We start from the raw sequence: 17,318 nt of genomic DNA on the forward strand, positions 1-17,318 counted from the left end.
ATTGATCACTTTGGACATTTGGTATGCTGTCTTTTTGCAGTTGTCCATCCAGTTTCTTTTTCTATCACACCTCTGGATACAGGAGAATCCCTAATTTGTATTTAATGTTAATTAACAAAAAAAATCTATCATCACTTCAGTGTAATTAAACCTGACACTGAAGCAATTAAAGGATTTTGAAATGCAACTTTGAAAGTGTGTTGGTACAACAGAAGGTTCAGGGATGGATTTTCAGTTTGTAGCTCAATTGGCTCAGACTTTAATATCCCAAAAGGGGATTTACCCGCATTTACCCGTCCTACAGTCTAGGAGCAGTAAGCTGCCTTTATAGCACTCGGGGAGCGGGCGAGACGAGGGGCCGTGCTCTGGGGAATTGAACCAGTGACACTCGGATGTAACCGCCGCTCTCAATGATACAACAGTACTGATTCTGCTTCCATTGCCCTTGACTAATGTAACACAATGTCACAGCAACACACAGTCTACCACAGCATAAAGAATGCTGGACAGAATTAGAGGAAGGGTCACATAATGATCTACTCAAAGAAATGGGCCCACGTGAAGTTGTTGGTTCTCAACCTGAGGTCCATCACCCCCCTCGGTGGGCTGTCAGATCTCTCACTGATGCTCGTTCTGCTTCGAAGTTGTTTAAACAAGATCATAGCAAAAAGAAGGAGAAACTTTCTAGAATCGACAGCAGATGGTGAAAAACTGTCCATGTCCTTAGTTTGGCTTATTGTCTTTGGCTTCGCTGTAATCTTCTGAAAATCAACAGATGTGAGAAGATGTCAGTCGCCTTACTGGAGGCAGTTTAGGGGGCAAAAGGTTGGGAACCTCTGCACTATAGTGTTTGACCAAAGGAGACACACTTTAACTGTCTCCCATATGGAAAATCAATTTAACTTACATAAGCAGTCCTCAAAGCACTTTACGTTATTAATCACATACACCTATTCACACACCAACGGGTGTAGCTGCCATGCGTAGTCCATCCATAGAGAGCAGTTTGGAGTTCAGTGTCTTGCTCAAGGACACTTGGACATGTGGACGGATAGAGAATCAAACCTGCAACCTTTGGATTGAGAAATGATCCGCTCTACCAACCGAGTCACAGTCACTCATAAAATATAACATTTCATTCATACACTGGTACAAACAAACCATAGCAAATGTTTCAGTGGCTAACTTTAGAAAATGCTGTCAGAATAAAATCCAAATTAAATACAAACTAAAAGAGTTATAACAACCATGTTTGTTATCATGACAGTTTAAAGTCTCTCCGTTTACAGGGCCTCTTCTTACTCTCTGGCTCGATTAGTCTTTGTGTCTGTGTTTCTGTGTGTTTTTAGACCTGAAGTTTTTAAGCATGGTTGTCCTCTTTTTCAGAAGCTGAGGAGCTGTATCAGAAACGTATTTTAACAATAACAGGAATCTGCATTGCACTCCTAGTCGTTGGAATCATGTGTGTGGTTGCCTACTGCAAAACAAAGTAATTAATGTCACATTCTTATGTCACATTTTTAACATAAATCTGTTTTTTTCTTTTATACATCGTTTAGTTCCAAATACTGCACCCAAATCCCCACATCTAGTGATTTTCCAAATCTGGGTACAAAATGAAGTTGATGCCAAAGAAAACATCCTGAAAATACATATTTAAATAGAATTATACATCCTGGGAGAGAAGAGGAATAACATGAATAATCCTGATCCCAATCGGACTGTTGACTCTTACAGGGATGAAAACCTCCAATTTGTCTTTCCGAAGCACAATTTATCATGAGCTAACCGTATTTCTTCTAACCATATTGTGCTCCCCCAGAAAAAAGAGTAGTGCAATAGAAATGGTTCAACATATGAGGTGATTGTTTTCTTTGTTCAGGAAAGAGAAATTTCTTCAAGATGTTTTCAGAGGCTGGAGGTTCAAAATAATCTATTTGCTTCTGACGATCTGGTGTCATTAATAGAGGTCAGCGCCAAATCCAGTGGTGTGATTAAGGTTTGGGGATTTTGTGGTGCTACTGGACTAATAGAACATTGTGAACTGAATATTATACTTATCGTATACGCATGTACACCTGTTAATTACTATTACGTTCAGTCTATGTGATTTGGCTTAAATAGCACTTCAGAAACTGACCTCAGATATGTTGCCCAGTTCTGGTCTGGGCTGCTTCACAATCCAGCTTATTTCTTTATGAACAGGAAGCAGAGAAGGAACCTACGTGACCGTCTGAGGCAGAGCGTGAGGAAGAAGCGGAACAACAACACCAAGAATGGTGTTGGCTCCAACCCTGCAAGCTCTGCCGCAGGACGTCAGATTTCTAATTTGCCTCTTCAAGATTTGCAGTTTATCAATGTAAGCTTCCGCTTGCCCGTGTCCAATAAAAGGCGCCAGATTTGAACCTGCACATTCACTCATGACAGCTCTCCGTGTGTTTCCCGCTTCTCTGTTTCAGCAATGTAATGGGACAACTATGCAGCATGCAGTTGAGAAGGAAACCGAAACAACCTTCTCCACAAGCAAATATGCCTTATCTGCAAATGAACCCACGACATTCACCCACATCTCCACCCAAAGGTAAGCACAGACATCCCATTCACTCAGTTACTTAAACAAGTTGACTTTGTTTGAAACTATTGACAGCAGCGTCTCACCACTGATTTTTACAGTCTCAAAGTGTCATTTAGATGTTTTACTGGGGGTATATTTGTAGTTTCTTCACTGCATCCTTGCTCATATAGGAGTATTATTGTGTGACAGATGACCAAGTAAATATTAGAGTGACTTTATGTAATGAGACACATCTGCTCATCTGCCTTTCCTATTATTAACGGTTTGATTTCCATCTCTGCGTCTCTGTGTGTCAAAGTCTACTTGGACAAGACATTGAACCAATGAATTGCTCTCGATGGTGTGTGAGCACTTTGCATGACAGATGCTGTTTGTGTGTGAGTATGAATGGGTGAATGTCACTGATCATCCATCCATCCATCCATCCATCTTCTCCCGCTTATCTGTTTCTGGGTCGCGGGGGCGGCAGTCTGAGCACCGTCACCCAGATCACATTGCACCGATTAAGAACTTTTCCTGCGGGTGCTGAGCCCACAGGAAGGTCACTGATCATGTAAAGTGCTTTGATACTGCTGAGCTGGTAATAATGGCTTCCTTGAATATAATGAATTAACTTCACTAGTGCTGCAGATATGAAGGTAGCGGTGAGTTTTGACGATTTTGACATCAGCTGAAGTGTCCCACCGTGTGGTGGTTAGTGTTGTGTTCATGTGCCTCACTCTCCACCTGCTGCAGGTCCTTCCTGTTCCTCTCTGTACAGCTGGAGTAACATATTTTACTCTCTGTGGGACGAGGGGTGCAAGCTTGGTCAGGGTTCCTGAGGATGTCCAGTTTCAGCTGGTCCTTCTTCACCTCGTACCAGATGTTTATTGACCATGTCTGCTGAAATCAGGAAATTTGAAGCCCTCCACTCCTTAAACCGCCGAGCCATGAATAGAACAGAATAAAAATACCTTAGTAATACTAGGGTAAATGATTGTAATAGCTCCACACAGAGAATAGATCTACTCGGTGTTTGTTGGTGCTAGTTCCGGGCTATTGTCAGAACATATTGATCTCTTAAAACTTTGCACCTATAAAAATAGATGGAAATGAGATATTGTGCACATGTACACCTGAAAGGTGATTGAGACTGTTTTAATGAGATTGCACAATGTGATCTACTAAATCTCAACTGGCACTATGATTGTCTTGCTTATTATTATGTCATTTTTTACCACATATGAAATGTGGTGCAAAGCACCTCAGCTTTTAGCTTCGAGGAGAAAGGCTGCTGTTCTCGTGAAGACTTATTTCCTCAGCTGGCTTGGCAGGACTGCAGTTTGCTTACCTCATTCAAAGGTTTTTTTCGTAACTCAAATTTTGACTTTGTTATTGATTTTAAATCGTAGATTTAGTGATACGAGGAGGAAGACACACAGTTTTATTAAAGAAGATTGTGTAGTTTGTTTGGTGGCACATTGACAAAAAGTCAAGTTTTTATTGAGAGTTTTGCTGTTTTACTTTTCAAACTGTGGTGGCCGCAGCAGGAACAAAATACCTTCTTGCATGAGTGTCATGTGGATCTAATTTTAGTTAAAAGAATAGATAGATTACATGGTACTTGGTACTTCAGCATGTGTGTGTGTGTGTGTGTGTGTGTGTGTGTGTGTGTGTGTGTGTGTGTGTGTGTGTGTGTGTGTGTGTGTGTGTGTGTGTGTGTGTGTGTGTGTGTGTGTGTGTGTGTGTGTGTGTGTGTGTGTGTAAGTAAGGGAGAACGGTGACAATATGCCAAGAGTCCCTGAATGGACCTCTCCTTGTTGTCAGTGTATAGTCATATAGTATACAGTATTTAAAAATAAGCAGGCATGCGATTATAAAACACCACTTTCAGTCATTCGTTGAAAACATATTGCACTTGGAGTGGAAAGCTCACACAGTGCATCAAAGAAATAAGGTGAAGTGTAGGCCAGTAATTCTCAGCCATTAGGCTCTGGGGCGCGAGTGCCAAAAAAACGCAAAAAACTTTCAGTTCTACTCCTGTGGGCTGCGAGGGCCGCGGGACCGCAATGCCACACACACACATTACAGGAAACATTAACGTTAACGTGGGTAACCTGCAGCATATTTACAGTCCCTGACAAAAGTCTTGTCGCTTATCCATTTTTTTTAGAAACAACAGTTAATAGCTTGATTTGAAATTAATCAATTGGTTTCAGAAAAGGCTCATATGGAAGCTGAAACCCTCCCAAACGATGTTTAATGTACTAAAATAAATTTGTTTCTTTGAAAAAAATGTCAAATTTCAAAAGATTTGTCACTTACAGAAAATAATGTGATAATTTAACAAATAATTTATTTCATATACACAAATAGGTTACATAACATCCGTGAAATGAAGATGTGGTGCTGTGAGATCCAAATTCAATATCTTGTATGACTTCCATGAGCTCCAGTCTTCTATCTTGTTCTCATCTGTACTGGACGCTGAGACCCAGTGAAGGTGTCTGCCACCTCAGCAGTGGATCTGGTCTTCAGCCTCTTGATGATAAACACTTTGGTCTCAGGATGAATCTTAGGCATGTTGTCAGAGGTCGACTTGCAGTTGATATGAAGGTCTGTGTACTGAGATTGTTTTTATACATACCAGGGGCCTCATTTATAAAGGTGGCTTACGCAGTCCTGAAAGATGCGTACGCCACTTCCCACACAAAATTTGTGATCTAAAAACTTTGTGGGAGAGCGAGCATACTGGTAAGCAAACTTTGAACCTGGCGCACACATTTTGGAGGCGGGGAACCTGACGGCGCTGATGGTGAGGTGGAGAATTGAAGCCAGATTCATCTCATACATTTAACATCTTCATCTTACAGATCCACGTAATCATAAACAGCCGAGCTGCAGTGGTATAGATGTTTCTTTAGTGGAACATCACTGCTGAATCAGCAGCTCGATGTTCATATGTCAAACTTTCATCTTCAAATGATCCAGAGCGGTGGATAGAACTGACTGATTATCAATCGTGACAAAGTGTGTAAGAATCAGTCTAATTTCACAGTGAACACATAAAGAGCGAGGTTATAACTGTGCGTAATGCTGCACCGCCATGTGCTCGTAACGCACTGCTGCTGGAGACAGACGGCGTCCTCCACCCTCCGCCTCCAACTCTCAAGTGACTGAAGATAAAACAAAGTCCACTGAGCCTTTTTTACAAGTCCCTGTTCAAATATTTAATTTATACATTAAATAAACAGATAAAACTGAACTTTATCGGTCTGCTGTGTCGCCACCAAAATGTCTCCTTCCCTCTCCGACACACCGTCACAACCATGAGGGCTGTTTTGGTGTCCAGCAGTGAGCGCTGATGCTGCCCCCCATGATGCCACTCTCCCCCATGATGTCACTCTCCTCTGGCCTCCACCTTCAGATCAGACTCTTCTTCTCCACCTCTACAGTCTCAGATTTCCCTGTGACTCTCACACTATTTCCAGCGGTGACGAAGCGCTGACAATCACTTATATTTTCTTTTATTAGTGATTCCACTACCGTGACACCAAATAACATCATTCTCCTGACCTCCACCTCCATGACTATTTCTCTCTCCGTAAAATTCCTTTTCTTCGTCTTTTCTGTCAGGATTTAGCGTCAAATACCGGCGATCAACGGGCTGAATGAGATGTAAAAACATTGACAAGGTGCTTTGATTGACCATTTATGGTAGAAAGTGGGCGTGTTGAGGAGGGATGTGAACTGTCAACCTTCCATATGGACTGAGGTCTATAAAAGGAAAGTGCGTGTCGATGTGCGTAGGTTTTACAGATGCAAATTTTTTGGGGCGCGTGCCAGTTTCAGCTTTTGGGCGCACGGACATTTTTAGGAGGAATCGTACGCAAGGTTTTATAAATGAGTCCCCTGAGAATTAGTTGATCCATTATTTGTCACAAGTGAAGCTCTAATCTAGGACTGGGTGCATCATATGACAAAGTGACAAGACCTATGTCTTTGCAAATACTGACTCAATGGGCTTTACTAAGCTGTGAAACTTTGACAGTTTTGTTTAGCACCGAAACATTATTCCAGAAGCCGTTGGGATTAAAATGAGCCATTTCTTGTTAAAATGTATTGATTATATGTTAGGGTGGTACTTCTGGTCAAAGTGTGCTGTTGGGATCTCACAAGACCACAGAAAGTTGGTTCACTTCTAAGGAAAAACAATCTTCATTTGTTCCTGAGCATCTCACCGCAGGGGGGTCCTCTTGCCACTGCAGCCCCATGCATGCAAATGCTCCCCCCTATTCAGCTTAAAGGAGACTGACTGCCCCCCATACACTCAGCCAGTCACCGATTGGTGGAGGCTCCCAGGATTCGACACCTTCGAATCCCTTAACCTTATCAAAAGCATTTGGAGAGATTCTTTAAATAAAAGCTTTTGCTCCTACTCTTCGACGGAGGAGGTGAACTGCATCCCATCCTTATTCCACTTCTCCACGATGGCGCACTTGCCATGGCCCTTGGGTTTGTGTTTGCTTCCAATTCCATCTGCCACAAGACGATACAAGGGTGCGGCCAGCCCTGAAAACCCCTCCACAACGTGACGGTAATAAGATGCAAAACCCAAGAATGATTGGAGCTCTGTTGTGGTGGCAAGTTTCTTCCACGGTGACACCACGCTAATCTTGTCTGGGTCCGTGGCCACCCCAGCTGCTGACACTACATCCCCCAGATAGTCCTCTTCACTTTGAAAAAACTGACATTTTCCGACTGAAGTGACAGATCACCAAAGATAGGCGCCATTAAGTGCTGGAAGGTACTGGGCGCATTGCACAGACCAAAGGACATTCAATTGATTGATTCACTGAAAATTTTGAATGGTGTACAGAATGCTGGTTTGGCCCTATCCTTCTCCACAATTTGCACCTGGTTACAACCATTGGCCAAATCAAGTATGGACCCTTCCCCCCCAAGGGCATCCAGGGGCATCAACAACATATAGTGCCCCTAGTGGGGTGTTAGGCTTGAGCCATGCATCCTGTGAGCTCACATTGACAACAGATATCTCCACAATACCTTTCTTTACTGCCAACAGGGCCTTCAAAATCAATAAACCTGTAAGCAAACAGCTACCACTTTCTGGGGGTTCCAGTAAAACTGAGGGAAGAGTGGTGGTAGCAGAACTTGGGCAAACAACAGAGATGAATTTCATGGAGCCTGCTGGAATACATACAGGTCGGCCTGAGCTTTTAACCTGAGCCTTTCCCAGGCATCCTTGCTCATTAAGTGACTCAATGGAATGGCACTGTAACAAGGCCTCTTTCCATCCAGGAACGGCAGATCTGAGTCGAGGGAGCCCAAAGAGGTCAGGACCAAACGTACCAAACAGCTCACAATAGCAACGTCAAATGGCATTCATTCCAAGCAAACCAGGCACCAACAATTTTTACTGTTTAATTTGATGGTCCTCTGGACTCTTTACAACCATTACCCTCATCTGAGGGAGTCAAGTTCCACATAACCTATGTAGGGGATTCCCAATCCCTTTATAGTTTTTAATGTCCAGTAGACAAGGAACTATGACACCTCCCATGCTAACTTCCACTATTGGACATTCCACAATCAGTTGAAATTTGTCCTGATTACTTGAGCCTGAGAGTCCCCCTCCTTGTGTATGGCTCCCCACACTAGAGGACGGTCGTATTCCAGCAGCCAAACTAGGGTAGGTACAGCATCATTTCTTTGTACTATTGCTTGGTGTCTTGAGCCTTTGAGGGGACCTACAGAAGACTGTATCTGTGCCTTGCAGAACCGTGCTATGTACCCTGCCCTATTATATCACAGACTAACAGGTCTACCATTTGATTAAGAAGGATAGGATTTTGTGTCTCTCCCCTCTCTTTGATCATGGACAACGCCTCTCATCCCCTCCACCACTCTGTGGGAGCACCAGCTCCTTCAGTGGCAGACTACTGCAGCCCCCACCCAGGAAAAAGCACTACCACAGGTCATTCATACCTGCTGCTATTTGTCCGTTCAACAGCAGAAACTGAGAAAGAAACTGTACATACAACTGTCCGGTCACTGTTGCACTGTGAATACTGCAAATATTAATTCTACTATGAGTATTAATCCCCCATACTTTCCGCCCTGTATTTCCATGTATATTTGTCTAATTATCTAATTATATACACATACTTGATTCTTGTTGTGTGCAACTATCGTAACTGTCTTTAAGTATTTCTGGGTTAGGGTTAGGGTTTCCCCATGTGGGATTCATAAAGTCTTGTCTTATTTGAGTGGTGACCGATGCTTGAAACTCCACTTGATGTTCTGCGATTTCTTTCACATCGTGGCTGATTGTGCTCAGCTGTGCCTCGTGTTGGTGCAGTGAGAGCAGATTGGAGTTTCTTTGAGTCGGCTGAGTCCAAAATGAGACCAGTTTGTTCTGGTGGACTCCAACGCATGACTCAAAACCCTTAGTATTTCACAAAAAGTATTTCAATTTGCTCAACGGTTAAAAAAAAAAGAAGACATAACAACATGATGTTAATGATAATGTTATTATGAGACATAATATACTAAAATAGAAGTACTTTTTTCCCCACGCTAAACTCTTTGCTTACAGCGTTGTTCCACACTAGTACCCTATTATACATCTTTAAGACGTATTACTTTACTTTAATGTTCAGACTGCTTGTGATTAGTACTCCAAAATTAGTTTGATAACATCTTTTAAATAATTTCACATATGCTCCCTAAAAACTGTAAAGAAGCCACGGCTTCGATCACCTGGGTGAAATCTGAAAAGTGAGCATCATTGAGTCCTGTAAAAAGCAATATCAAAGTACTGCGTATTCAAATTCTTATTTGTATCATAAAAGGTATAATATTTAAAATCGTAGGTTTTAATGAGTTATGAAATCATTTGCACCAATATATCAAATGTTTGAAAGCATTTTTCATAATAATAATGCGATTTGACCTGTAACACCTTTTTTTAATTTCTTCAATTCCTCTGAGAAAACGACATCGGTGTGCGGACGCACTGTACCCACAAAGTTTTTATACCGGCTCCCAAGTGTGAAGATTCTTTCACGGTCGAGATACTCTCCTGCAGAGACTGCCTGAGGCGGCGAAGCGCTGTTTCTTTCTAACCCTGTTTTTGTACTGTGAGGAACTATTTTAAAGATTTATTCAGCACATTAAGCTGAAATACAAACACAGAGGAACATAAAGTCACATCCTTCAGAGTGAAAGAAAAGCAGTTGACTTTATTGCTTCATGTGCACCAATTTTACTTTGATTCCTAAGTTCTTATTGACCTTCTGCGTGCCTGTAAGCCACAACCAGAAAGCCGTATATGGTGCCAGGGCCATGAGATTGTTTTTTCTTTTACATCCAGTGAGAATGTTCTTCCATTTTGACTTGTTTTTTTCAATACGAATTGTAAAAGAATATGTAATTTTTCTCAGTTTAACACTTTTTATTTCATATCAATTGTATGTTATGGTGTTTATTCATCTTGACTTTACAACGTTACAAACACACTGAAATAAATCAAGTCTTGAAAGTGCTTTTAACATAAATTATGTTGAAAATCCTCATTTTACTAGTAATTCAATAAAGTATTTCTTAAAGTGCTTTAGCTTGTTTATCTTGTTTAGCTCTTGGGATGTTCAACATAAAAACCTCCCAACAACAACAGTCACTTATGTTCATACCTGTGCAAGGTTTCCCAGAAATAAAATCGAACTGCTGCCACATGAAATTAGGCTCGAGACTGTAAATGCACTGGGTTAAAATACACAAAGTGTGTGCATCATTTTCTAAATGACCCTCCCTGTCTCTGCAGCTGGAGTTATGACTGGAGCACCAGTGTGCTGTCTGACACTGAGTCTGTGTCGGTGATGTCACTGGCGGAGAATAGCCAACGTGCCACTCAGGGCGTCCGGGGTCGTCTGAATGCCACCGGTGGCACCAGTGACTTAAATGCTCAGTCAGAGAAGTGCCGAGACACACCCAACTCCGGGACTTGCCTTAAAGCACAAGGTAACTAAACAATTAATTTCCAGTTCGGGTCACAAACAGAAAACCAGGAGGAAGCTTAAAGCTTAAAGCTGACAAGCAGGAATCGCACTGAGAAACTCATTTTAAAATGAGATGGACACTGAGAGAGGCCATCTCTAACCTGACATCTCAAACCTGACATCACACATGCTTTATCCACCACCAAGTGGCAATCTTCAAATGAATGAAAGACTCCCTTTAATTAATGAGAACATACCATAGTTTACAGATCCCAAACCAATCAAAAAGAACAAACACTTATGTCTTTATATGTAGTCTGCAGCAGCTGGAACTGTCATGGATTTACAATTAATCTCATTTCAACTCGTTAATTTGTCTTCATTACACTTACAATAAAATCAGTGTGAAATGTTTGTGTTCTCAAGAAACTCCTGAGGAAATTCTCTGCTTTTAACCGATCCTATTCATAGCTAACTTTGATACTCGGAGAAGTCTGGGCAGTCTGGGTGTGGAAAGGGTCTTGGTCTGAGATCCCCAGTAGTAACCTGTCAGCCATGTGATTCAAACCTGGGAACCTGTTCCACTGTCTACTTAATTACATAATTAAGTTAATAATTCTCCTTTTTTGGCTGTTGTTAGACCATTCTGCAACTTGAAGATATCAAGATACTCAGAAATGGACATTTTCAACCCAACGATGAATACTGAAGGTATTTTAAGGCTTTAAAACAAAACAAAACAAAACAAAAAAAATTTTTTTTAAGATAGTTGAAATAAAGCACCACCATACTGTCTGTCATAAATAAGATATTTATGTAATAAAAAAAAACAACTGTCAAAACCATTAACATTTTACAGTTTATAGCTTCAACATTTATTTAAATGGTAAACAGCCCTCAGTGGATTTCTGAAAAAATTCTTCGCTTTATCCTGTTATCCTTTACATTGTTGAGAAACTATTGGATATGATAAATGTAATGTATAAAATGTATAATGTATAAAAACGTTAAACAAAATACTATTTTATATGAAGGGGTACAAAATGTTTTTGTTCAACCTGCCTTTTTTTTTTATACTGTTCATTTTCAATAAAAAAGACCTATTTCACTAATATTTTTTAAAAATATAAAAACTATTTCTAAAAAAACTTAGAATAGTTTGAAAAAATGAAAATATTCTCATTGTTTTCTCATTGCATAAAAACTTATATGGCATATAGCATGGGCTGGAGTTGGACGGGGCAGTTCAAACTGGACCAACATGGCAGCTCGGACACAAACGTTCTATTTTATTATTAAAACAGTTCAGCAAAAAGCGTTTTTGAAAATATTTGAGGCGAGAAATGAGCTGTGCAGTTGCTGAATCTGTCCTTGGTTTGGTTCCACTACAGCTGGGTTAATGAAATGTGTTTACATTTTTAATGAGGCTAATCATGATGATCGATTAGTCCACGTTAACAGGTTCATTTTGAAAGCCCGAATTGTTATGGTTATAAACGCATTAAGCTGTTTTAACAGTCTTGGGAGGATTTCTCGATTTTTTTGAAAACTGTTTTTTTTTACTGGTCATTTTAGATTTTTTGAAACACCATTTCAACGTGCACTCGCACATTGTAAGCTGGGAGTGGCTCCCTGTGACACTGAACAAGATGAAGCAGTATAGGAGATGCATGGATGGACCATTTCAACCCTCTTTTCCATTTTGGCCTTTTTTAAACACCAGTTTTAGCCATTTATCCCTTTCAGCATGACTTTTGTTGTATCTAGTTTTCTCAGCATTAGGGATGCACCGATACCGATACCAGTTCGGGTATCGGTTCGATAACAGGCATGAGTATTCATACTCGTACTCATAAAACTGCCACCGATACCACGACACCGATTCCACTTTACGGCAGCGTGCGGTTTACTGCATTTTACTACAAAGCACGGGCGGCCAGTGAGGAGGCAGAGCTTGCTCAAAGCTCTGTTCCACCGAGCGCACTCCCACTTGTTGCATTTATTGGCCAGTTAGTTTTATATACAGCTTCATGCTAGATCCACTCAGCATATGCTCGCTCCCTCACACACACTGGTCAAGTGAGCAGGGCGCCTCTTAAAGGGGCCACGCACCCACACACATGTACGCACCCACACCCACACCCACACCCACACACACACACACACACACACACACACACACACACACACACACACACACACACACACACACACACACACACACACACACACACACAGATGACAAAAAATTTATTGAAATGTTTTCTTACAGTATATGTGGAAGTGCCATAAAAGAACTAATGTCAGTCCATCACAATGTAGGAATGCTGTTCAAATAACATCTGTGGAAAAAAAAATAAACATGTGTATTGGCCTAAGTACTCGGTATCGGTATCGGTGAGTACTCAAATGCAAGTACTTAGACACTACTCGTTTTGGAAACAAACGGTATCGGTGCATCCCTACACTGTGTGCATCTAACATACAGGAAAACCACCATTTGTCCTTGAGGCCCAAAACTATTGGAAACTCCACATTTAACTCTTTAATATGTTCTTTTTATTATGGTGTTATGTTTGTCACCTCACACAGGATAAGAGGAAGAGAGACTGCATATAATATACTTCATATACTCTCTGGTTTGTAAATAAATATGGCTTTAATATGGTGTATATACAGTACATATATATATATCTCCTTGTTCACTTATTAAAGGAGTCAGGAAAGTACCAACCCCACCCACCCCCCCCCCCCCCCCCCCCCCCCCCCCACCCCCCAATGCTGACCTGGAGTTGGCGCCAGTCATTACCATTATGTCATATGGTTGAAATATGGCTCTAAGAGGTGGAAGTGGGAGACAGGGATAAAACAGGGAATGAGGCAATGCAGCTAATTTCTTCATACTTTCTACCAGTGTCTGTGTTTGAGAAATTGGCAAGATGGGCAAACCGTATGATACTATTATCATTATAGTAACCAATTGGCTTTGTGTTTGCCCTGGCAGTCATTTGGAACAGGAGTGTGGACTTATGAAGAAATGATAAATAAATAGAGATCTTGATCTAACTGGGTTCTTTGCCTGAATTGAAAAAAAAAAAAGGTAAATGGATTTAACTTATATAACGCTGTTCAACTGCTTGAGCAGTCTCAAAGCACATTACATCATTAATGACATTTACCTCTTCACACACATTCACACACCAATGGAAGAACTATGACGAGATTACAGTATTTTATAATGTCTCACATTAACCAGTACAACTGCGACTATGTCATTATATCATCCCATAAAAGGATAAATGGATAAATGGTAACTATTGCTGCTAATGGTAAGACGTAGATGCACATAACCCTGTCTTGATCTGGTTCCAGTAGTAATCCTAGTCTGACCAGAGTAACTGATAAACTGTGGTCCATTTTACATCCAGGGGTTTGGACTGAGAGGAGCCTGTTGAGCTGATCCAGGGATCTGAAAAGGATTTCCTGTAGTCCTCCCCCATAAGATGCATACCAGCAACGTCTAACTGGATCAAGGCCATGTGCTTGTGCCAGAAAAGCAGAGTGTGAACAGCACATTTAGTGGAGCATCCGCACAAGTGCCCACTTTTCAATTATGGCATATTTTATTTTAGTATATTTTAAAGGACGCTGTCAGGAAAAGGTCATTTCAGTTCATTTTTTTAATTCAATCCTGTTTTATATGCCGCTATCGTGATAGCACAGTCATCTGTAGGCAGTTAACTAGTAAAGATCATAATCTAGTAACAGTTGAAAAACAAACAAACACCAATCTGACATTTTAAAATACAGGAGACATTAAAAATCTGCCCCAACATGTTGGAGTTTGTGATGAAGAAAGAAAGAAAACTGAAGTATCAAAATAAGAATCGCACTTAGTGGCTCAATAAAGCTGGAGGTAAACCTCCAGTAAAACTTGTTTCATCTAGTCTATGGTAACTTGCCATGAAAGCTACTGTCGTTCTACTTCTAGCACTTCAGTATAAGATATTTGGCTTTGGGATGTATGAGCTTCACTGCATTAGGTTTAGAAAAACAGTCGGTTCAGTTCATTCATTGGGTTATTTTGATTTAATAAACTCTTGGAAATATAAGGTCGCTATTGGATGTGTGATGACGACCCAAAAGCAGAGATGAAAAAAATCGCAGGAAAAGTGAACAGTTTATTGCTCAGAAAAAAACACAAAGCGAGCCGGAATTCGGCTGGAAAACACAAACTGGAGTGCACGCAGCAGGCGTCGGGAACGGGAGGCAACACCGGGACAACTCATGACAACCGACAATAATCCAGCTGCGCCCTGCGATCAGACGCCGGCTTAAGAATCACGCTAATTAAGATCAGCCTCAGGTGTGTGTCGTGTTCCACGGAGAGAGCGTCACTAGGAGAACAGGAAACACAGAACATCACAGGATGATTCAGATGGGTGTTAATATGTGTGATTAACAAGGAACTATGAGAGATATAAAGTGGCAACAGAATTCCTAATGACACAGGTGTTGTGGCGTTTACAGCTCTTTCAGACTTGAAGCAAGAGCTTTATGTCTGCTGTGGCTGATATAGAGCCCAAATCTGATGGAGGCCCGTACCTCTGGTTTTTGTGGAAGACGTCCTTTTGGTGGCGTCACACGAGGACTTCAGTGGAGTGTAGAGTGTTTGATTCAGCACGTCCAGTTCTGAGTCCATATTTCTTTTATAGGGAAAAACGTAGCATACCCTCTCCATGTATCACGTGTCAAACTCAAGGCCAGCGAGGGCTTAAAGGTCTGATTGTCTTAAAATGAATACCGTATTGTTCCCAATAGATGTGCAGTGCACGAGCGCAAGCCTTCGGAACATGTGAGCGCAGGTTCAAACATTCTATATGATACGGTAATTACATGTGCCTTTGTTGACGCGGAAGTAGTTCTGCACTTGTGCATATCCAGATTAAGATGTTCCGCGCGCCGACAAGGGGTTCCACCCGACGGCGGACATTTTTATAAAACTAAAGATGTAAATTTGCAGTTCTGCTACGATCTGGCACATTTACAATTTGTATATGATTGTTTATTAGTGTATGTTGTCCCGATCAAGTTAATAAATGAATAAATATTATATTACCCGTGAAGATTGCAGTGTAATAAACATCAATGCAATTTTCAACAAGTAGAATTGAGAAATATAAATGATCCCAAAATGTCCAGGAAGAGAAAAACTGATGCAGATGAAAGGCTGTTTCATGAACGATGGGAAGGAGAATATGTTTGTGCTTCAAGGAGAAAAAACTATGTTTTTTGTGTTATGAGGCGTGTCGCTTGTCAAAGAGTAAAATATAAGTCCGTATTTTGACACCAAGCTCAGTATGACAAAGTTAGACTTATCAGAGCAACTAAGCAAAAAAAAATTTATATCGATGCAAATGCATATGTAATATTTGTAATATGAATAAGTAATAAAGTCAGAGTTATTTAAAATTGAGGAATCGTTACATTTATATTGTCTTACAGTTACATTTGGCCCTTTGAGGGCAGCCATGATGCTGATGTGGCCCTCGGTGAAAATGAGTTTGACACCCCTGCCTTACATGGTACAGGAGCCTTCCCCAGGTGGATCACTTCAAGTCTCTTGGGGTTTTATTTTAGGGTGATGGCAAGAGGGATCATGAGATTGGCCTTTGAATTCAACAGGTGAAACAGGGAGCTGAGCTGCAAAGCAAACTCTTTGTTTACAGTGAGTCCACGGTACATCTACACCCTCACTTATGGGCTTGATCTTTGGGTCTGTTGTGGATATTTCACTGTTGTTGTTGGTGCTGTTTGGAATAAATTGTTAAAACAAGGTCTTTCTGTCAGGAGTATTATATATGAGGCCCCAAGAGACACACCATGGAAGCAGAGTCACAGAAAGAGTTTGTTTCAGAGTGCGCGGCCAAAACTGGCACTCCAAGACTTTTGAGCAGGAGAGGAGGGGTTTGAAGCAGAACAATTGAACTGTTGATTTTTAGCAATAACAGACCGTTAACCTTTGGTTCCCAGGCAGATGAGGCTTTGCTGGGAAGGGAGTGATCGGAAAGTTGCAAGCTTAAAGCCAGGGAAATAGAAACCTGTGATAACGGAATATAATGCAGCTTTCACAAGGCAGTTAGGTTCACCAGGTCCAGTATGAGAGTATAAACACAAAATATAATGAGTATAAGCACAAAATATAATTTTACCATGACAGGTCATAGACAAAAGAATATGAGATACAAGGTGCTAAAATGAGGATGGCAGGTGGCATGATTTAGAAGAGGCTTAAGGTCGAGCAGAGCAATGAGCTGAGATGATTTTAATTAGGATAAGTGGTGTACCAGGAGTGTCCAACTGGGATTATATATCATGATAGTTCTGGGAGCATCTGCATGGAATCGAGGGACGGAAGGAAATTGGGTCATCTTTGAGACGCTTTGCATTTCCGTTTAGTCTGATGCTAATCACCAGATTTTGATGGAAGACCTTCAGAGATATTTCTGTGCGATATGGTTCACAGCAGCAGGTGCTTCTTGTAAAAACCAACGTGAATAAGTTTGCTTTTCAGCTTAATCCTAACTACACAGCTGAGTTTATCAATTGGACTTCCTGTTCCCAACTCCGGACTCTTGATTAGTTCCATTTGGAGTCATTAGCCTAAAGAACTCACAGTGTCCAGACAAAAGAGCAATCATGACAATACCTCTAGTCAAATCTGTGATCTTATCTCATGTCAC

At 41.1% G+C, this 17,318-nt stretch overlaps 1 protein-coding gene across 1 annotated transcript in view; it reads left to right on the forward strand.

Moving 5' to 3' along the window:
• Positions 1-17,318, forward strand: part of nrg1 (neuregulin 1) — a 63,806-nt gene that overhangs the window by 43,581 nt on the left and 2,907 nt on the right. The window contains exons 5-7 of the mRNA XM_080476448.1: positions 1,387-1,489; positions 2,206-2,359; positions 2,460-2,581. Coding sequence (XP_080332574.1) covers positions 1,387-1,489; positions 2,206-2,359; positions 2,460-2,581 — 379 coding nt within the window. The remainder of the gene's footprint in view (positions 1-1,386; positions 1,490-2,205; positions 2,360-2,459; positions 2,582-17,318) is intronic.

This window comes from Lipophrys pholis (genome assembly GCF_963383615.2).
Source record: "Lipophrys pholis genome assembly, chromosome: 12".
Taxonomy (NCBI): domain Eukaryota; kingdom Metazoa; phylum Chordata; class Actinopteri; order Blenniiformes; family Blenniidae; genus Lipophrys; species Lipophrys pholis.